At 38.4% G+C, this 23,568-nt stretch overlaps 1 protein-coding gene across 5 annotated transcripts in view; it reads right to left on the reverse strand.

Annotated features, from left to right (window-relative positions):
• lmo1 (LIM domain only 1) overlaps positions 1 to 23,568 on the reverse strand; it is a 119,736-nt gene that overhangs the window by 32,643 nt on the left and 63,525 nt on the right. For all 5 annotated transcript variants that reach the window (XM_003225329.4, XM_062967684.1, XM_062967682.1 and 2 more), the window contains exon 2: positions 8,660 to 8,873. In XM_003225329.4, the coding sequence (XP_003225377.1) occupies positions 8,660 to 8,873 (214 nt within the window). The remainder of the gene's footprint in view (positions 1 to 8,659; positions 8,874 to 23,568) is intronic.

The raw sequence follows: 23,568 nt of genomic DNA on the forward strand, positions 1-23,568 counted from the left end.
GGACCTTGTAGAAGCTTTAGAAGTTTGGTCATAGATTTTAAAATGTGAGAAATATTGCATTTATTTATATGCTCTAAATTAGTAGAGTACTCAGAGTCTGAAGCAGGAACAGAACCATGTTCTAAGCCTGTCCTTAGCACACACGTTTTACACGGGTGTGTTGAAGGAACATCATCTGGCTTGAAAAATCCTTAATGTTTCCAAATTCTCTCCTGAACACAGAAGCTACAGACACTTATATTCATCATTTTGCCAGATAAACTCAATATTTTCCTAGTTTGGGTATATATCCTTGATTTTTTAAATTACTCTGCACAGCTGTGGTTTGTGACCATTTGAGTTTGTTCCACCATGTTTCTGCAGCTTGATATTTTGAGTACACCTTCTTTGTGAGATAGAAATGGTATACTTCAAGAATCAAGGTCTTGCTTTGCTGAAACAGTAATCAAAGTATACACTGCAGCTACTGTAAACATCTTTCATCCACAGGGATCATGAAACACTTTACAAATTGAAATGGAATGTCTACAGAGCGGCTGCTGGAACCAAAGTAAGAAACAGACCACAATCTTATGCAAGTTTAGAGGAAAGGGAAGACAGAAAGATATTGTTATGGTGACTGGCACTCATGGTTCTCAAGGAACAAAACCTGTTTTCCTTAAGCTATGCTGACAAAAGCTCCTCCTGACATAAAAGAAAGAAAGAGAATATGTGCTTTATAGGCATATATACCAATACATTAAAATACATAATATTTCATCTTTAAGTACTGAATGTATTTTGGATTATTTTAAATTAATGTTTCAACTGAATTGGTTGCTTAATGCTTTTTACTATATTTTGTTTTAGCTATTTTGTTTTAACTTATATTGTAGTCCACTTTGGACCCACATTTTTGCTGAACCACAGATACCACGTCTTCCTGCTGAAGACTCCTCCTTTATTTTTATGTTATTATATTTGTTTCCTTGTGTTCTTTGTGGAATTGTGGGATTATTCACTTACTTTTTCATTTTACAGTATTTTGATGCAAAGACTATCATGCTGTGTAATAATAATAATAATAATAATAATAATAATAATAATAATAATACTTTATTTATATACTGTCCTATCTCCCCAAAGAGAACTCTGGGCAGTGTATCAAGCAGCATATTTGTTTATGTTCACAAAATGTAAAAGTTCCCTTTAAGAATTCAGTTCCTATGATGACCTTTCATTTCCATATTGAGTGGAAGACGCTCTGTCAGGCATATGATGTTCCAACTTGACAGTCAACCATTACAGATATCATCAGGATAAAGAGAATGTGCTTTCTCTTGCTATTCCCAAGGTTCCTCTTATGGCTATATGCCACAAGAAGAGGTAACACAGTCAAGGTGAAGGGAACTATGGTACCCTAAGACTATCTAGAAAGGAACATTGTGCCTCTCCAAAATCAAATCAAAATGTTGTGTAGCAACCTTGATATAGTTGACTGCATTTGTTTATTTTAACTGGAAGAAGCAGTTAAAATATTTAAATATTTGAAAAAATAAAAACAAAGTACACATTTTGTAGTAGATTTGAGATATTATGGTAGTTTATTTAAGGAATTTATTTTCAATAACACATCTGAGAAACAGAATAGAGCTACCCAGAACTTTCAAAAAAGCAGAATGCAGGGAAAAGCTATTTGCCAGTACTGGAATACAACATGGCTGTAATTAACTTATATCCTATTAATGTTGATGTGATTCATGTAGGACAAACTGGATTGCCTGGATTGGGGTTCATACTTAAGAATATTTTGCAAATCACACATAGACAGAAGAACTATGGAAGCGCCAGGCATATGTGGAGTTCATTGTGCAGAAGGAGAACATTTGTGTTCCACCACACAAATTGCACAAAAAAGGGGATGCACTGCTGTCATTCTCTTTTTGATCAGAAAGTGTTTCCTTTCATGTATATATGTATTGAAGAGGGAGGGGAGCTGAAAGGTAGGTAGTCTACCCAAGAATGGAGTGCCAGGAAGAAGCATTGTTATTCTATGAAAACAAAAATTAGGTCAATTCCTACCAATCAGGTATTTGATTTAAAGCGTGTGTGTGTGTGTGCGCGTGTGTGTGCGTGTGTAAGGGGGTGAGGAATATGAATATGTGAAGGATTTTCCTTTCTTCCAAAATCTGCAATCATGATTTTTCTCTGGAAAAAGAGAAGAATATGAACAACGTAACCCTACATTGGGATATAAAAAGATGATGCAGAAGATTCAGATAAAAAAGTCCCTGCATGGTAGGCAAAGACAAAGTCAATCTATAGAAATATTGTGTTGCTGAAGGCTTTCATGGCCAGAATCACTGGGTTGTTATGAGTATTCTCTCCTGACATTTCGCCCACATCTATGGCAGGTATCCTCAAAGGTTGTGAGGTATATTGGCAACTAAGCAAGGGAGGTTTATATGTCTGTGGAAGGTCCAGGGTGGGAGAAAGAACTCTTGTCTGTTGGAGGTCAGTGTGAATGTTGTAATTAATCACCTTGATTAGCATTAATGACCTTGCCAGCTTCATGGCCTGGCTTCTTCCTGCCTGGGAGAATCCTTTGTTTGGAGGTGTCAGCTGGCCCTGACATGTCTGGAATTCCTCTGTTTTCAGAGTGTTGTTCTTTATTTAATGTTCTGATTTTAACACTGGTAACCTGATTTTGTTCATTTTCATGGTTTCCCCCTTTCTGATGAAATTGTCCACCTGCTTGTGGATTTCAGTGGCTTCTCTGTATAGTATGACATGATAGTTGTTAGAGTGGTCCAGCATTTCTGTGTTCTCTAATAATTTACTTTGCCTAGGTTGGTTCATCAAGGGCTAACTTCTCTGGTTGAGTTAATATACAAATCTTGGCAAGAAACCCCTGTTAAGTCAGAAACAACCTTGAAGGCACACAACGAGAATGAATGTGATGGAATAATTTGTTCTTTGCCCGAGAATGGAAACTGGGCATCTTCCTTTGTTCTCTCCTACTGCATCAGCCAATAGGGCAGCATCTGCCAGCAGTCCCCGGGATGCAAACTAAAAGGACAAAGAGGTCCTGAGTCCCTCAGCTCTGAAGTGAAACTATGCTGGCATTTTGTAGTAGTAAGGGGATTGAAGTATGTGCATGGGCTAATGCCTTTCAAATGGCAAGAGGACCCAGGTTGGCCAGCCACAAAGTGCCTTTTTTCACTCCAGCAATGAAAACCTGTGTATCTGTGACAGCAGACCTTTGACACTAATAGCTTAGTAGCGTGCTTTAGAAACAAAGTGTAAACAAAAATTGAATTCTTTTCTTCCAAATGTATTCTTCTTCACAGCCATTACTGTTAAAAGTTAAACTTCTATTTAAAAATTATTCAGGATTACACAGTGCATTTAGTGGTTTTCTACTGAATGTTGGCAGTAAACTGAAATGCTTATTTTGTTTAAAAAATACACCTGGGGAGCAGGTGCCACAAAGATCATTCCATGCAGTTCATGGACTACATTTCTTCTATTCTGTCAAGTTTAAATGGCTGCAAAGCAGTACCAAGGATTTCCAAAATCTTCTGTTTCACCTTTGGGGGGAAAGGTGATGTATAAATAAAGTAATACAATGCAATGTAATACACTGTAAAAATTTGAAATATAGTTGTTTCTTTTATGGGTGGCATTTAGAAGCTCATCTGTAAAATATAGCTTATTAGCTTTGTAGCTAAAATCAAGTGCTGTCTACTTCACTCCAATACTATACTCAAAGACATTTATAGAATCAGATAGCCTTACTAAGAAAGCTGGTGAGACCGTTCTGGTCTGGATCTTTACAAATGTTTATAAGGCCATTTTATAGGGTTGATGACATGTAGTGAAATAATGACATGCAGTATTTTTTAAACAGGAGATCTTACTGAATGGGGTGATGAAAGACATGATGCCCCCTCCCTGTTACATTAGGAATAAAGGAGAGGCCTCCCATGCCTTTAATACTTGCATAGAAGAAGGAATTTCAACAGGGGTTGCTTTTCACACAACCTCCTCATGCTGAAGTTTGCTCTTCCACACAATTATTAATTGTTTAGGAACCCCGTCCTACTTTTCACCTGATGACTCTTCATTTCATTTCAAGAAGCCAACTGGAAGGCCAGATGGATCTTACTTGAATCTTGATGATGGGATCATAGCCTCCACGGTAACTGATATATAGCTGGTGAGGGCAGAGGCCACTAAAATGTATATATGACAAACATCACATTGTCTTCTAGCAAAGGAGCATAATTGATCAGTGGCTTAGGACAAATAACTTAGAGATTGCCACTGTCCCTCGTGCCATCTAAAGGTATTGCCTCCTTTTGCATATTAGTTTGGCCACCCCATATTTACAAACGCTGCCAGTTTTCTCTGTTGTATCCAGAACCAATGTAAAGCCCTTTAAAGTAGAAATATAGTACTTTTATAGCTCGTGCTCATGCAATGAAGTTAAGTTCACTGGAGCCAAAGAGGTATAATGGTTTGAGCGCTGAACTAGGATTGAGTGAGACATGGGTTTAAATCCCAGCATGTACTATAGAAACCCATAGGGTGGCCTTGGACAACTTAAATGCTCTTAGCCCCAAATGAAAGCAATTGCAACCCGCTCTGGATAAATCTTGCCAAGAATACCCAGGATATGTTTGTCTGAAGTTGGAAATGAGGCACCACCAGTAAACAAATTCATGGGGACTGGCTTACAAGGAAATGGGCATAGAATTGCAACCGTAGTGTATTCTTTAACTATCTGAATGGGTCTGTTCTAATTTTATTGGTAATCATGAGTATTTTTGTCCAATATGATTTGCTTTTCTATCTTTCTAGAAAGCAAAACAAAAAGGGAAAAGATAGTTTTTTTAAAGAAGGTTTTTTCCATGAGGGGAAATATTAGACAAAGCACCTGCCATCTGAACAGTTTATTTCTAATGCCTAAAAGTCCATTAGAAATTCTGCTAAGTGTGTAGATCAGGTATGAGTTCCATTGTAGTCAATGGGACAAAATAGATCTATGGATGCCTATTGAAGCAAAAATCCCATAAATCCCCATGGAATTTACTTGCAGGTATTTTCGCACAGGATGTTAGCCTTCATCAGTAACCCTCATCTCCCATTTTGGAACAAAGAAAGAATAAAAAATATACTAAATAAATAAAGTTTAGCTGGTTTGAGCACATCTTTGCATAACTTGTTTTCTGGTGTTAGTAGAGTCCTCTAGAAATCTTTAGCTACTTTCAGCTAAATAAATTACTATCATATGCTTTTGATGCCATTCTTTTCACAGCAGTAAAATGTTTACTTCTTATTCTTTTTCATACCTTTATGCTACTGTATTTTCTGCCTAGAAACAGTCCCATCTACTGTCTAGCTGTCTCACCAGACCCCTTGCATTATAAATGGGTAGTATATGTTGTTTTTGAATTTTATTTATCTATTTATTTATGAAATTTGTCCTCCGCTTTCCCCAATCAAGGGCCCAAGGTCGCTAACAGCCAGTAAAAACATACAATATAAAAATTAAGAACAAGTTAAAACCATAAATATTAGCAAATACTGTGAAACCCTAATTAAAACCCCAACAAATACATAAAATCACATAATAATACCCAACGAAGTTGAGTGGTGTTCCTAAACTTCGGATATCATTAATTTCCCTCAAAGGCTTCCTTAAAAAATAAGGTTTTTAAGCTCTTCCCCACATAGAGCGTATTACAGTAGTCCCGGCAGGGTGTAATCAAGGCATGTACCACAGTGGCTAAGTCAGATTTTTCCAGGAATGGTTGCACCAATTTAGGTTGTGAAAAGGCACACCTGGGCTTCCAGGTTTAAAGAGGAATCCAGAATCACCCCCAAACTGCAAACCTGAGTTTTCAAGGAGAGTGTAACCCCGTTGAGCTCCTTGTAACCCTATTCCCAGATCCATCCTACGTAAGACCAGTAGTACCTCTGACTTATTTGGATTCAGTTTCAATTTGTTTACCCTCATCCAGCCCATTATTGCCTCCAGGCAGTAATGACAGGCATGAGCTGTTATTCCTTGAAATGCAAGTTCAAATCTTATATTCTTGAGTAAACAGGGAATTTTATCTCACCCTACTCTGTTCCTGTGAGAAAGCTCTCTATTCTGATGTAGCTCAACAGTGACCCCCTAGGGCTTCTCTGTTAACAGCACTCTGCTGGGAAAACAGAATGTTTTTTTGTGTGTGTCAGGAGCGACTTGAGAAACTGCAAGTCGCTTCTGGAGTGAGAGAATTGGCCGTCTGCAAGGACGTTGCCCAGGGGACGCCCAGATGTTTTGATGTTTTACCATCCTTGTGGGAGGCTTCTCTCATGTCCCCACATGGAGCTGGAGCTGATAGAGGGAGCTCATCCGCGCTCTCTCCGGGTGGGATTCGAACCTGGCAGCTTGCAGATCAGCAGCCCAACCTTCAAGTCACAAGTCACAGAATGGGTAAAGTTTTACCTTTTGTTTCCCAATATACACTGGAAACCCAAGTTCTTCTCCATAATGACCAGCTCTTTTTGCCCACCTCTTTTAAATCTGAACGTGGAATCATTAAGAAAGTGGATCCAGGCACGAAGGAATGTTATTATTTGCTGAGATCAGAACTAGAGGGTTTTCACTCTACTCAGCAAAACAAAAACGTTGGCTAAGAGGCCAACTTTCCGCTGATCTCAAATTCCCATAAATATGTGACTTTGTTTTCAGTTTCTGTCTTCCTAACAATATCAAAAATAAGGATACAAAATATGCCTTTTCTTAGCCTGTCTTTTCTGCAAGCAATTTTGCACATGTTGTGAAACCCAACATTTTATTTTTGCAGGTAACAAGTCACTAGCATTGAATTTAATTTGGAATTCTCTGTGTGTGATTGTTCCTCCTGCCCTGCTGTAAACTTTTCCCAAGGTCTAAAAACTCCCTTTTATATCCATTTAGTTGAATTGTTTTAAAAGACAATTTCTCACTTACCCACCTGCAGGACTACATGGTTGCTATGCTGTCCTTTCTGTTTAGATTGTACAAGCTTTTAAGCTTTGTGTTTTTTGAGCTTTAGGCAAATAACCTATAATACTTCTTTTTCATCTTTCTTTTTTCCTACAGTTACATTTACGGTAATTCAATGTAGTCTTTCCAAGCATTTGAACAGCCTGGAGGGTTCAGTCAGGACCAACCAATGGTGACATCCTATTGGTAATTCTTTTTAATGAGTCCTACTGAAGGAAGCATTCACTTCTAGGGAAAAAATTAACCTCTCATACAAACATGTAAGAATTGCAAATAAAAGCTTAGATTTCAACAATTAATCAATTACATGATATCAGAATTATGATAAACTGAATATCTAAAACCTTCTCTCCCACTTTTTATAAACATAAATAATATCTTTAGACTTATAAAGTTTATCCCTTGCTGATACTGGAAATATCTGTAAAAGAAAGTACCGCATATTCTCATGTATAAGTTGACTACCAATATAAGCCAAAATTATGGATTTTGATATGACCTGTGGATAGATCAAGGGTCACTCCATTGAGGGAAAAAAACATCAGTGACATCACAGGAGGCCAGCAATGCCACTATTTTCTCACCTAGCCCTTCAAAAAGGCAGAAGCGGTGCAGTGGCAAACAAAGAGAGTAGCGGGAAGTCAGTGTTTCTTTTAGGTTCTCCCAAGAAGAACTAAGCTATTATTTTTCTTCACTACTCAGAGAAGGGGATGGTTCCTATTTTGATAAGAGTTAAGGTACAGTACTTACAATAACCTGTGGATTTGTTAATCTAGGTGTTTGGGGTCATATCTCTTGCCTAAAATTTATAGACGTATATGTGAGCGTATGCAGTAATTAGTCAACCAGGATATCCTGTGGTTGTGTGAACATATGCTTCACTCAATGTCCAATGGTCATCTAGGAATGAGTGATTTTGTATTCAATAGCTATGGAATTATTGGTTGGTTGTTTTTAATGATGTGGGAGAAGGGAAATAAGGAAAATTTCATAATCCAAATTTCTCCCTTCAACAGTATTACCAGAAGGGAAGGAGAGAGAATAACATTGAAGATGACTTGGGTAATGTTTTCATTTATATGAAGATAACAGAAAAGAAAATATTATCACACACCCAGCTCCAAATGGATGATCTTTAAAATCACAGACACTGCATGAATGTGTTTAGTAATCTGACCTTTGTTATTTAAATGAACAATTCATGGGATGGACCCTTTCTTCAAGTGTCCACTCAAAGCTATTCTTCTCAAGATGGAAGCTGTCATTGGTGTCAACAGCTGTTTACAGCTTACCTTGAGAGAAGAATAGGGGCTTTAGAGGCTGATTTTCATTGGTGCCTTAAGCTGGGGAGAAAATGTTAATGTATGTTCCTCATGGTTTTGATTCCCCTTTGCTTCCATGCAAATAACAGAAGCCAGACACATTAAATGTTGTGTAATATAATATTTAGTCCAGAGTGTGAAAAACATTTCTGCATTGTGGTCTAGTCTGGTTCTGTACATGTAAATGATATTGTGCTCCCTTCCAGTGGGGATGTGCATGCCAACATATATTAATATAACACAAGCAGATAGAAAGAGATAAGGTTGAGTGAAACAATGATGGAAAAAATTTGTGGAATGGACCCCCTGCCTTTACCTCAGGTAATCTCTGCGGCAGAGAATGAGATTTGCCTTTGTGTAAAGTGTTGATCCGACTTCTCCTAGGCGGCAGTCACAACAGGCACACTTTAAACAATCTTCATGCCAGTACTTATCCAAGGCCTTCAGGAGGTATCGGTCCTTGATCTTACGGTTGCAGCCGGCACAGCCCTTTTGCTTCCCCTTCGGTTGCACGGATAACATTGGCACGCCTGTAAACAAGAAGTATATCAATGTAAACATGACTATAAACATGACTCTGCTGAAATTCCCAGTTTAATACTCTGCTGACAATTTCTTGGTTTTGAGATTCAATCATTGTGATTCAAATCAAGTTATTAGTTAGGCCTTTTGTTTTGCATTCCGTAAGCTATTTTGAGCAGAAGGAACAGAAAAGTTACTTTCTGAACTCCATCTACAACCCCCAGAACTTCCTAATTTGGTCATATGATAGATAGCCAATTAATAATATTTGACCAATGAGCTGGATGGCATGCCAGTGCTGGTTGCACTTATGAAGGTTAACCGGTGGACCTCTGTTAGTAATTGAAGCTCCTTCTGGATGCAGTTTAATTTGATGAAGTAATAAGTCCTTTCATTATGGCATCAGAAAAAAGTATTACCTGGGCATTATATACATTCTTTTTTCCCTAGGGCCACCAAAGACATTTCTAGTCCATAAACAAGGCTACACTGCCAAGCGTATTCAGCGAGTCCATAAATATTTGTAAGGCAATGATCTGACCTCAAAGGATCTCTGAGGCAGTAACTGTATCAACAGCCTGGTACAGATTCTGTGTTGTTCTTCAGTTTTTAAGGGTAAAGGGAGGATTATAGTACCCTTGCCCCAGTATAAGTACTCTACAATCCTCTTATATTAGACAGGCCTAACATTTGTTTTGAAGACTTTTGTATCCTATTAAGTTCTGAAACCTATGAATAAAGGAGTGAAAAAAGAATGCATCCATGGTACTTATGAGACAATGAATGAAGATTCACTTTAAAGAGGGGTAATTAAGTTCCCACATGTTCCAAATGCATTTTAAAACAAATGCATTTTAAAACAAATCTAAAGGGTCTGATGTCTCCATCCCTTGAAAACGAAATCCATGTCAACACCCTATTTGACCTAGGCTGAGGAAAGAAGGGAATGATTCTTAGCAGGATGATAGAGGGAAAACTCTCTTACCAAGTTGAAGCACAGAGTTTTTTTAGGCCAAAAGCTAGAAGAAAATATATAATGGAATTATTAACAGCCCCTTAACCATAGTGGTTCTAGTTAATGCTGCTATAGCAAGTGACATTTTCTGCTTTCCTTAAAAGCAAGGGTGACCTGAGGGTAGCAAATGCTCAACACATAAAACCCACCACTCTTACAGTAATAATTGCTTTGTCAGAACTGCAAGCGGACAACAACAGCACTTAAGACACTTCAAGACAAACAGGGAGGTATTGATCCATTCGTTATCAAAATGGACTTTGTACTATGGAGACAGGTCAAGTAACATTCAAAAACCCTTGAGGCTTAAAGAGCCCTTCTCGCTGAGCCTGCCAGAGTCACAAAACCCACTTCCAGTGTTAATGCCAGCAACTTTTGACATCTTTTTTTAAAAAATAAGGCTTGCCAAATTCATATTAGCAAATCAAAATGCAACCTTGTTCTCAAAAAGAAGGCACACAATCAATAGTGCCATTCAAAACACATCAAGAGTTTAAAATACATGGTTGCATGGACAGGCATTACGTAAGATCTTTCTTGCACAATTTTCTTCATTTAGTTCAAATGCTTATAAATTGCCATTCCATCCTGTTTATAAAATTGCCACTCTGCCCCATGGGGTACTCCATTTTAAATGTAGAATTGCAAAATAAAGCAACGGAGATATGAAACAAATGATAACAAAGACATCAAAACTTCCTACATTAAAATAGAAGTGGAGTGATGTCAAGAAATAATAAATGGATTGCTGATTTTAATACTGCTGTTTACTATTTTCACCTTTAAAGAAGAATAAGACCAATCAGGCCTCCCTAGGGAACAGGGTGCTACTATAAAAAAAGCCCTGTTTCAATTAGACAGCAAAAAAAAAAAAAAAAAAACAACAACAAAAAACAAAAAACAAAAAAAACTTTCCAGAACCTTTAATTAAGATGATAAATTTCAGGCCAACTCAAATGAGAGGAGAAGTTTTAGATTAGCCACAAACTATTTAGGACTACCTATTAGGATAGGTAAGAACTATCACTTCACCAAGTACACTACAGCTATGAATTTGGCTCAGGAACATGCTGGAAATAAATTAAATAAGTTGGTGTTTTGGACTTTGTAAAACACAACTACCTGGGTGGTACAATATACACTAGCTGTAGCTTCTGAAAACGTTTCATCCATTCTGCTACAGAACATATTGCATTACAGTAGAGTCTTGCTTATCCAACCTTCGCTTATCCAATGTTCTGTATTATCCAATGCAGTTTGCCTTTTAGTAGTCGAGGTTTTGTAGTCAATTTTTCAATACATTGCAAAGTTTTGGTGCTAAATTCATAAATACAGTAATTATTACATAACGTTATTGTATATTGAACTGCTTCTACTGTCAATTTGTTGTAAAACGTGATGTTTTGGTGCTTAATTTGTAAAATCATAATGTAATTTGATATTTAATAGGCTTTTCCTTAATCCTTCATTATTATCCAATATTTTTGCTTATCCAACGTTCTGCCAGCCCATTTATGTTGGATAAGTGAGACTCTACTGTAACTGAAATGAAACATAACTTGTGGCCATATCTGCCAAAGTGGTTTGTTACATTTGGATCCTGTACATTGTACATTTTAGAACCGTCTTCTAAAAAGGTCTGAACTGCATATTATTTCCTTTTATTCTGCAGGTTAGATAACTTGACTTTAATCTCAGTCAGTGAACGTCATGGCTATACAAAGAGCTGAACCCAGCTCATTACTAATGGAGATCATCACTTTCTCTTGAAGTTCATCACCCTTATCTGATTATGGTTCACAATTGTTTCTTGTTAACTGTTATGAAATCAACTTCTACGTATAGTGATACTATGAAAGAAAGATCACCAAGTCATCAGGGCTGTGGTTTCCTTGATTGAGTCTAGCCACCTGTAATGCATTCTTCCTCTTTTCCTACTGCTTTCTACTTTGTGAAACATATTTTCCAGTGAGTCATTTCTTTCCAATTCAGGACTTCATTAGATGGTCTCTGGGCTCCACTTCCATGTGCTTATGAAATGGAGCCCCACAGAAGCCATCATGATATAAGGCAGTGGTTCTCAACCTGTGGGTCCCCAGGTGTTTTGGCCTACAACTCCCAGAAATCTCAACCAGTTTACCAGCTGTTAGGATTTCTGGGAGTTGAAGGCCAAAACATCTGGGGACCCACAGGTTGCGAACCACTGATGTAAGGGCACTTCTGGTGGGACTCTGTGGCACCCCGTTTTCTAAGTGCATGGAAATGGACCCCGAAGACCAATTTCAGGAGTCTGATATTACCCAACTCTAAACTGAAGAAAGTGGGAGAAAGTGGGGAACAGGCAGAGAAAGGCATAGAAAGGATGTGGGATGGCTGGCCATCCCAGAAGACAGGGAAAGACTGCAGAGAATGGGGTAAGATGGTTCCCTCCGCTTTCCCCCTGCCCATCTGATGATGTTCATAGTCATCTTGGCTTCTAAGGAGAGTTCAGGCTTGATTTGGTATAGGACCCATTTATTTGTCTTTTTCACAGTCCATGACATCTACAGAACTTTCCTCCAGAATATTTCAAATGTGATTCTCTTTCTATAGCTTTCATCGCTATCCAGCTTTCACAACCATACAGATAAATGGGAAATATGATGGCATGGACAATCCCGACCTTGGTGTACAATGATTTATTGCTGCACACTGTGGTATGCAAATATATATATATGACTTTGGGTATGTATATTTAGGCATGATCTCAAGTAAATTACTTTAAAAGTTTCACTGAAATCAATAGGAGTTATTATCAAATCAGCTTGGAAAAGACTCAGAAGGCCATTTGCTTTTGCATTGCTGCATTTAAATATTCAATAATTTTAGTCTAGCTAATAAAACCAACAATCCATTTTGCACAGAGAATGGTCTTCAATTAGATGGTCTGCTGGGTATCTTCCAACTCTAACAGTTCCTGCATGAGACCAATAGTGCAATAGATAATATTGATACCAGCTTCGAGGGCTGGATGAATAGAATCATGTCTCATGGCTGGGACAGGGCCCTCCCTCTTGGGACCGCATCACATGAGGAATTTTTAGTGTCCAAGGATGCTGCTCCCCAGTTGAGTGATGGAGTCCCACGCCGCCCATCACATGACATAGGCTCTGTTAATCAACTGGGGTGGCAGCATCCTAGGATGCTGTGCCACCAACACAGGAGCCTCTTCGCATTCCATTTGGAACAACAGCGGTATCACGGGGATAAATCATGCGACGATGCTTCCCCACTTGTGATGGGGAAATGTTGCTGTAGGCTGGGATGGGTGAGGGGCACTGGGATTGCCCCACCAATTCACCATGGAGGCTGGTAAATTGGCATGGGGGGGCTCATCAATGTGACGAGGTCCTAAATTTATGTGAATATAGCACAATTGTTTTCTGCCAAATTGCCGCAGACTTTATAGTATTTAAATCTAGTTCTATAAATAAGATAAAACCATACACAGAACCATTGGGTTTTTATGTCAGAGCATAAAGTTTTAGGACTCAGTATGAGTTCCAGGACTGGCACTACCATTATCCACACTATACGAGTCTCTGACCCATTTTATCCCCAAAATTATGGTATGCTAGAGTGAGGATACATCCACATTGCAGAATGAATACAGCTTGATACCACTGTAGCTGCTATAACTAATACTATGGAATTCTGGGATTTGTAACTTGGTAAGCCACCAGCACATTTTGGCAGAGAAGGCTAAAGATTGTGTAAAACTACAACTCCCATGATTCCACAACATAGAGTCATGGCAGTTAAAGTGGTGTCAAACTGCATTAATTCTACAGTATAGAATAGATGCACTCTGATAAGGAGACTGTCTGTTAGATTAAGACCATGGGCTAAGAGAATGAAACCAATGTCACATTGGCCATAGCATAACACTCTTACTACTATATAACATTGGCTGAACTATATGTGGGGAAAATCTCAAAAGCATCCTTGTGTTTTTATTTGAACTTCTTTACGGCAGATCTTTATGGTATCCCACTGAGACAGGAAGGCCTCACTGTTCCAAGGTATTAACCTCTTTTCTTGAACCTCAGCAAAAGATGGGCAATATGCAAGCTTCAAGATGTGGTTAATCACAACTTTCATATTCCCTAGCCAGTATAACTAATGGCAGTGGAATGAGAGTTTTATTCCAATGACATCTGGAGTAGCCAATCTCTGTCCAAAAACATTCAGATACATGTAGTTTATGCATTCAAAATCTTCATGTGAAATCCCATGTTGCTTCACTAGTTACTGCTTTTACCAGAATCATATAGTGAAAATGCAAAATTTGATTATTTTTCTGTTGGGGAAAAGTAAAAGTAAAATCAATGCCTGTGTGAAACAGTTTTAATTATAACGTGTCTAATTTTGACATCCCAAATCACTTTGTTATATAATCCCATTTGAGACTTAGGCCCCTTCCACACAGTTGTATAAAATCCACATTATCTGCTTTGAACTGGATTATATGACGGTGTGGGCTCAGATAATCCAGTTCAAAGCAGACAGTGTGGATTATCTGCCTTGATATTCTGGATTATATGGCTGTGTGGAAGGGCCCTTATTTGGGTGGAACTTTTCTATTTCTATAATGTAAATCAAAATTTTGACTGGGGTATTGTGTCCTCTGAAAATACGAGCCAAACATGCAAGCAAAATGTCAAGAGAAAATACCGCTAGAACACAGCCAAACAGTCTGGAAACAACACAACACCCCAGTGATTCCAGCCATGAAAACCTTCAACAATATTTTGACCATTTCTTCCAACCTAGAGTCAGATCTCTTTTCAGAATGTCAACAGATTTCCCAAGTTAAAAAAAAATCCCAGAATATTTTTAAAGGTGGAACATCCTATGGATATATTTGGTTTCATTAGCTATGTTTGGAAAAGTATCTCTCTCCGGAATCCCTTGTTACCATGGTGGCGGTCATGCACATAATTACACACACCTGCAGCCTTGCTAATAGAAGTCATTAGGATGGCCTTGAACAGCCACTGAAGGTCCTAAGATTCGAAACAGTTTGTGGGATGCCTGAGGACTTGAGCCATCCTCCCTCCTCCGAAGGTTGCAATGCTTGTTTTCCAGCCAGTAATGTCCCATATGTACGTGACAAGAGGAAGAACCTGTAGGGTGAAAATTGTATGGTACCTTCTTATTGCTCCCCACTCTATATGTCCTAGCACTTTATTGGAACCTTAGTTTGTCCCTTCCTGCCCTGATTTTACTTATGGACCCTTTCAGAGTCCTTGCACTATTCACTTTTTATTATATGTGTATCAATGTAGAGTTTTAAGGTATTTATTTAATGTGCATATTTTATTGCTGTATTGTGTTAACTACAGTTTTAAATCACTGTTTTTATGATGTTATGTGTTATGCTGGGCATGTCCCTGTTGTAAGCCGCCCCAAGTCCCTTCGGGGAGATGGTGGCGGAATACAAGAAGAAGTTGTTGTTGTTGTTGTTGTTGTTATTATTATTATTATTATTGGGCCACCAGTGGAAACTGGAGATGGATCCAGTGCCATTAATGGTTGCAAAGAAGTGTAAGCTAGTGTGGTGTAGTGATTTGAGAAATGGCAATAACTTTGGAGAGCAGGGTTCAACTCCCTGCTCAAGAAAACCGCTTGATGACCTTAGACAGGTCTCAAACCTCCCTATGATAGGGTCACCATAAGTCAGAAACAATAATTAATGGTATGCATCCATCTCTAGTTTCCACTCTGAAAACACACAGAAACATGAAATGGGTATTTCAATAAGTGTTGCTTGTTACCTGGTTGTATGACAAACAACACTTGCTGAAATTTCCATATTTAGACAACATGATCCCTCTCCAGTTTTCAATTTGGCAACCTTATGGATGGATGAGTATCATGGTTCCACCAGCAGCCTTTTCACACTAGACGGAGATGGCACTATGATTCCACTTTAACTGTTATGGCTCCTGGCTACAGAATCCTGGGTTTGAAGATTTGTGTAGTGTGCTTCATTGTCATTTGGAGGAACATGCTAATGTTTTATGTGTTTATTGCTAACTTAACATGTTAATCCATTTTCACTAACATGTCCACCTGGGGTTCTTCCGGTTCCATCCGGGAGCGTCCTTATAATTTGACACTGTGGGCTGATGGGTGCAGAAACCACCTGTACTGAACTGCCACAACTGTATTAGTTGCTGGTGTAGCTCTTCGGAGCCCCCCCCCCCCCTCCAATGTCCTGATTGAGACAGGTGGAGCAACCAGAGCACAGATAGTTAAACTCCCTGGAATAGTGAAACAGCTTCCTTTCTAAAGGATTTGTGGCTCCTTCCATTCTACCCACTCCCTAATGGAAATGTACATGGAAATTAAACTAGGTTAATTTCTTTTCACCAGCACCCCCACCTCTCGCCAGTCTACCCCAGGTTATGGACTTGCTGGCTAGGAAGATACAGCATCTATCTAGAGGGCACCATATTGGAGAAAGCAATATTAAACAAAGGATGATTCTTAACTTGCATAAATGTCAGTGAACATAAAATAGCAGTAGGTTTCTTTCTTTCCCCTCTGGGGAGATGTCACATCTTCCCTATGCCTTTTATATAAAGTACGACTTGCATTTTAAGATGAGGCACTGCCTTTGCTCCTGCCTTTTCCCATTTACAGGTGAAACAGGCATTAATCCATAAAGGAGAGCTTCTCTTTTGAGAACAAATAAAAAAACCCAAATTTGAACAATTTCAGAAATACCTTTAAGAATTTGAAAACTAGTTATAACCAGACTTCTTGTCTCAAACGTACCTGACAGACAAAAACAATTTGGATTCTTTATCATCTATTTTAAAGACACAATGGTCTTCAGAGAGGCTTATGAGTCACGTAAAAGAGGACATTTTCTGATTTTTTTTCCCTTCTAGTTATTCGTAGAAAAAGATCTTTTTGCAGTTATCTTTGCAAGATAAAAACACACACACACACATTTGGTCAGTTTTCAGCAGGGGGTTTTCTAATGAAAAAAAGCTACCGTTTCAGAGATCATATGATGTTCAAAGCTGCTATTCCCACTCAGATAATAACGAGCAAGGTCAACCTGTGCCAGTCGGGTTCAGTTTTTTGAAATTACATTTTGGTCTGGAAGGCTTTCCTCCCCAGCACCCGAACCAATCTGGATATGGAACAAATAGAGGCTCTGAGAGAAAAAAAGTTGAGGCTGTAATTAGCTGGCAAGTTGATATGGGAAGGGAGGTGTGGAGCAAATTTCAAAACTGCCAGAATTAAATCGATCACCCTGGATTTGTGCAGCAAACAATGAGAGAACAGCGTCTCTGTGGCATTGTAACTTTACAGTCCCAGCAATCTGGTGAGAGGATTCAAAACACAGGCAATAAAATCACCAATGGGTTTCTACTTTCCAGCACCTCCAAATTCCAGAAAGCAAGCCAAGTGCTTACATGTTGGAATTCATATGCAGTTAGTCTATGGATTTGCCATAAGTGTGCAATAACCATACTTGTGTTGTGTCTGCTGTGCACACAACGTTTCAGAAGCCTCAGCCAGTGGTACTGTCCCACCACTCATGTACAGTTATCACACATCGCAGAATGCAGAAATTGTCATTCCAACATAAAATGGCTATTAGGCTAAGAATGATGCTAACATCTAAAGCTACTTTGACCACCCAACAGAAGAAACTATAATTTTTGCACCAAAAATGACTGCACTTTTTATCTTCAGCCATGTTTGGATATGACTCTAGCCTTTGTAAAATAGACAAGGCCTATCTGTATTTTCCTGAATTTCATTCAAAACGTCCATGCTTTATTCTGAGACATCCACAGAGAAGTCTGTTTGAGATCCTGACCAGAACCCAACAAAGTCGGGGGTCAATGAAGACATTTAGCTCTCTGAGGCAAAGAACATTTTGGGTGCCCCTATGTTTATAAGCACACCAGATTGACAATTGATTGAATTCCCATTGAGGCAGTGGGTGACGGGGCAGTATTCTCCACCAAACCTGGGAGAAGGAGGCTGATTTAATGGATGAGGATGGTCCATGTGATACCCACACTGCTCTCTCCCCCAATAGAGGGGATATCTGCCACTTACAAGCACCTACCACCTAAGGTAGTTTTTTCATTCTTGGATCAGGGATTAATTTGTACCAAAGCTCAACCACAGGATCTGTTTCTGGTATCATAGCTAACTATGAAAGTAACTATAGATGTCTACAGGTACATAGGATATTTGTTTTACCAGTATATTTCAACAAAAATCCCTGTGTTTACACACCTTCACGCTGCCTGTGGATCTATGGTGAACCCCATAAATTTCATAGTATTTTCTTAGGCAAGGAATGCTTAGAAGTAGTTTTGCCAGTTCCTTCCTCTAAAATACAGCGTATAGCACATGGTACCTGTTGGCAGCCTCCTACCCAAGTATTACCTAGGGCTGACCCTGCTTAGCTTCCAAAAATTAGATGGGATCTGGTGCCTTTAGGGTACTTGGATGCCACCATCCAAAAAATCCCTAGTCATCAGGAATTAAAGAAATGGGCTTTCAGATCAGAAGAGAGTGTCTCAGATCAGAAGATAGGACTTAAGACCTAATACTGATTTTTAAAGAAATTTAATCCTGCAGTGACAGAGTTCTCTGAAATGAGAAAATGGCTGTTAATAAACCAGTTGTGGTCTGCACTGCATCAAATAATCAAATAATAATATCTGGATTTGGATGCCTCACATTTCCCTTAACATGGAAATCTCTGATTCCTTCCACCATCAACAGCCAACCAAAGTCATAATAAACCTTTTGGGAGTGGATGACTTTATTGCATGCCATTATGTGCTGTGTGGAGTTCTATCAAAAAGAAATAAACAGCTTGACAGAGGTAGAATTCCACCTGGGCTGAATGACATAATACAAGGAATGAAACAACATATTTACAGTAACAAACTGTTACTTACTTGTTTAAATATGAAATCAAGACTTATTACACATACGAGGTTGATTGAGTACTTCTTTGGGAATAAAGTGGCTCCATGTTCTCTGTCCCACTGATGCTATCAGCGTGGTGTTCCTTTTCTTAGAAAAATTAGATGAAGGTTTTCTATTTTTGGCTACCAGTCCCCTTTTTTCCTCTTGCCCTTTCAATTTAATGGACTTTGCTGCTGGTAAATACAAAACAAAACTTGTTCTGAGCACTCACAGCTCCCATGTACATTAAAAAATTATAGACATCACCTCTGGTCATATTGAAATTTACGAGGGTATTTAAGCAGGCTGTTATTGTACTGGGTAAGTGAGACTGTACTACAAGTCAAAAGATGACAAAATGGCTTTAACCAGCCTGTCCATAGCAGGTTTTTTTTTCTTGCAGCGACAGTCCTAGTGCCAACTTAGTGCAGCCTCCTCCCTTCAAATTCATTTTAAATGTTTTTATGGCTGTCAAGGAGGTGATCTTAAAAAGAGAGACCAGTCACTTTCTTTGCAAGACTATGGAAATTTCTACAAGATCAGAAAAGAATGGTGTTTGGCCATTCCTTAGAGTAGAATCTGGACTGGTGATATTTTTTGGATAACAATTCTCAGAATCCTCAAGCCAGCATGCAATGGACCATGTGGACTAGAGATGCTGAGAGCTGCATTTGTTGTCATATTGGAATCTGGAGATATCTCCTGGGCCTTGAATAGAAGAAGAAATTTCAGCATGTGTTGCTCATCATACAACCAGGTAATAAGCAATACCAGGTGAAATTCCTGCTTCTGCACAACTATTATATGTGCATGAGGCGTCTCCAGTGTTTATATTGGCAACTCTAGAGCTGTAATCTTTCATTCCCTCCCCAAAAACGTCTTGAAGCTCTTCCCTGGACATTGGAGAAAACACTGGGATGTCATCTGCTAGGCAAGAGGGTGACTGATCATATCTGGAAACATGGAAACTCACTGTCTAATTTCTTTAATGTAATTCTAAAGGTTAATTGGTCCGAAAGAGTAATGTGGGAGAGCTAGCTAACGAAATATGCCTCGAGGCTTCCGTGTTTTATAGAAATGAGTCCAGAGCAGATCAGTTAGGATCCTCGTGATCTTCCCTGTGCTCTAGGCCACAATTTATGTAGATTTAGAGAGAAAGAAAGAAAGAAAGAAAGAAAGAAAGAAAGAAAGAAAGAAAGAAAGAAAGAAAGACAGAAAGAAAGCTCCACATGAAAGCAACAGTAGCTGGAAGGGTGTTCCATTCCACCTGTATTTTATGCCTTGTTAGAGGGGGCTCTGTTAAGCGCAGCAAAACTGCATTTCTGCTTCCCACCACACCAAACTAAAGCAAGCCTAATTAAGAAAGCGTGTGAATGTAGCGTGTGGGGAAGAAGTCATCCTCCCACATCCCATAAGGGATCTGGCCAAAATCTTCAATTTGCCAGTTATGACAGCTAATTAGTTATTCTATTCAAAATCTTTGCTTTAAATAAAAGAACTAATTATACACAAAGGTCAGTCCCCCACCTCCTGTGAAGCACATATAATTGGCTTATTTCCCCAACATTGTGTGTGCTTTACACAATGCTCTTGGGCAGATGGCTTTAACTCTTTCTGGCTGCAAGTTAGTTGGAAAGATTTCCACACAAAATCACCATGTGAATGCTAATAGCCTCTTTGACTCAAATTTATCTGAAGATATTCCACCCCCTAAAATCAAGAAGCAAAGTCTTCATCCATTGTGGCTCCTAAGACAGAGAATAATAATTACTTATTAGAGGTCCCTCCCACCCCTCTTTTCTGCTTTACCACTCTTATTTTATCATACAGTCCATTGACCCAAAGTGTCTGCTTTTTTTTTAAAAAAAGGCAATTACTCAGAAGATAATTTAAAAGGTTATTATTAAAAATTGTGTGGTGCCTTAAAAACCTCAATAAGCAGCAGCAATAAAATGGAAATACACAATTTCAAATTTCACCATTAGTATATATTTGAAATACTTCAAGTATAACTAAATTCCTTAGATGCCTACACAGTGTGGTTTTTACAGTTTCAAAACTCTTTTTCAGCAGGAAACTCAAACTTACAAGGTTGCAAATAGGAATGACAATTATATATGCAACATCAGTTAGAACTTCACACTTTAGACTGAAACTCAGGCTTTGTTTCAAAAGAAAAGATCCCTTAAATGGGAAATACAATGGAATAAAATGAAATCATAGCCTTTCATAGTCATGTAAAGGTTTATAGCTCCTCAGTAGTTGTGAAGGGTTGGAGCGAAACAGTTTGAATTTATTTCAGTTAAAAGATTATTCCTTCAATGCTAAACATTGGAAAATCAAATGCTCAATTCTACCAATAACACAGTTAAAACACCATGGCTTTAAGGTGCAAAGATTATGGAAGCACTGTGGTGAGTGAAATAAGAAGCATTATAAGAAGCATAATGGTTGTGCTGGTCACTCAGGTATAGCCAGAAATGAACAAAACTTTTATATTTTGGGTCGTCTATGAAGTCCTTGGACCTTCGGAGTGTGTTTCTCATATTTACATCAAATGCTTATAGATGCTCTTCCTTAACCTCAGTTTTGCTATCTTTTTCTACGCAGCTACATCAACATCTCTGAACATTTGCCACTTAAACATGCTCAATTCATATGCTTCTTACATACAGAGGACTTTATCACACTAACCTGCTATTGTGCTACAGTTACATTAGCACAGACAATGTATACATACGATGTTGGGCACCTTTGAAATAACATCTCCCTTCAGTATCATCAGTTGATCAACACAAGGCCCACAGTCTTTGCACACCCTCATAACCCCACCTTGCATTACTGTGGTTCATTTATTTCTTGCATTTTTATTTTTAATGCAATTACACAATTTCAGCATTAAAAACAAAAGAGGCATACATGTATACCCCAAATTTACTTGAGTCCAATGCACCATCTAATCTAATGCACAACTCAATTTTCAAAATCCTGAAACCAAAAAAAAAAATCATTTGCTGGTGAATGTAATGCATAATGGCAAAAAAGTACATTCTTTATAATTTGGCGAAAAAAGGTGCGCATTACAGTTGCTGACTGCTTAGCATTCCTTCTTTAAAAACAAAGGTGTTAGATCACCAAAGCTTCCAGTATTAGAAAAGAAAACCTTGAGGTGCATCTATGCTGTAGAATGAATCCATTAGAGTCACGAGGGTTGTAGTTTGGAATGATGGGGGCTGATGCCAAAGAATGCTGATGCCTCACCAAACTACAGATCCCTGCATTACATAGCATTGAGCCACAACAATTAAATTAGAGATGATTACCACATTGCACAAATCTAATGCACACCCTAATTTTGGGAAGGTAATTTAGCCAAAAAAGACGAGCATTAGATTCGAGTAAACATGTTTTATATATGAGGGAAAGGGTGGAAGAAATGAAAGAAGGAACAGCATCTTCTTCCTAGACTCCCTTGTTCTAAAGGTTTGGGAGACACTTTGGAAAATATTTGCATGAGAGAAACAGGAGCCTTGATAAAGAATGGATGGGAAAGATCCATTACACAAGTAGAAGTCTAGTTCTGTGACAGTAGGATTTATTCACACCACACTTTATAGTTTTGTGTTCTACTTTTAATTTAGGATTCTAAAAAACTCTCTGTCAATTGCAAATCCCAGAATTCCATGTGATGTTGCCATGGTAGTTAAAATGGAAGACAATACTATAGCTGTGCAGTGCGAATGAGCCTTGGATGTAGTCCATGATGGTCCACTATGCCATTAGTAAGAGTGAAGTAACCGTCTCAGACAGCAAGTTCTAGGAAAGAAGCAGTGGAAACCTCAGAGTTGAGCTAATGTAGTTTGCTGCTTCCAGGAGTAATGTAGGCATCTTTCTATACGGCTAGCATTGAAAGAAGCAACTGATCGATCAATCAATCAATCAATCAATCAATCAACCATCCAACTAGTTGGCTAGTTATTTAACTTTTAACACATAAAAATTACTGACATTTTGGTATCTGAAGTAATCTTGAGTCACATTCTTCACAGATTATCGACCTATATTAAGTACTATGTGAATCAAAGGCACTAGTCTAAAAATGGACAAAGAGTCCACAAGGGTTGTATTCTTAAATGATTTATGGCTTAAGTTTGCAGACAGGGAAGACGTAGCATGGCATTTGAAAGGACACATTTTAAAAGATTTAATTCCAGCATTTATAATTGCACCACTCATTCCAGTAAAAGACTGGCATCTAGGAGACTGGCAAAATTAAATGAACAGCAAAGTAATCTCATTAACTTTGATCAACACAATAAACAAGCAACATTTCAAAGATGTCTCCAATGGTTGTAAAATGTCAGACTGTCCTTATTGCATAAACAGAAGGAAGGGGTCGTCTCCTGGCAAAAATCATCAATGCTATTTTAATCCAGTATTTAAGCAAATGCTCACATATATTTGGGAAATATTTTCATACAGAAAGGTTCAAACAGTAAATCATCAAAGATAGTGGTTCTATATTTTTGTATTAGCAGCAAAGAGTTGATCTGTGATCTTTGTTCACCAGCAACAGGGTATGTTTAGCTATTCAAATCTTCCCTCAAGTGTTATGCAAGAATTTGCTAAGAACATATTCAACATTCACTGTGAATTCTGAAAGAACAGATGGGGGAATGGTATTGCTTATATTT

Source organism: Anolis carolinensis, chromosome 1 (genome assembly GCF_035594765.1).
Source record: "Anolis carolinensis isolate JA03-04 chromosome 1, rAnoCar3.1.pri, whole genome shotgun sequence".
In the NCBI taxonomy this organism is placed as follows: Eukaryota; Metazoa; Chordata; class Lepidosauria; order Squamata; family Dactyloidae; genus Anolis; species Anolis carolinensis.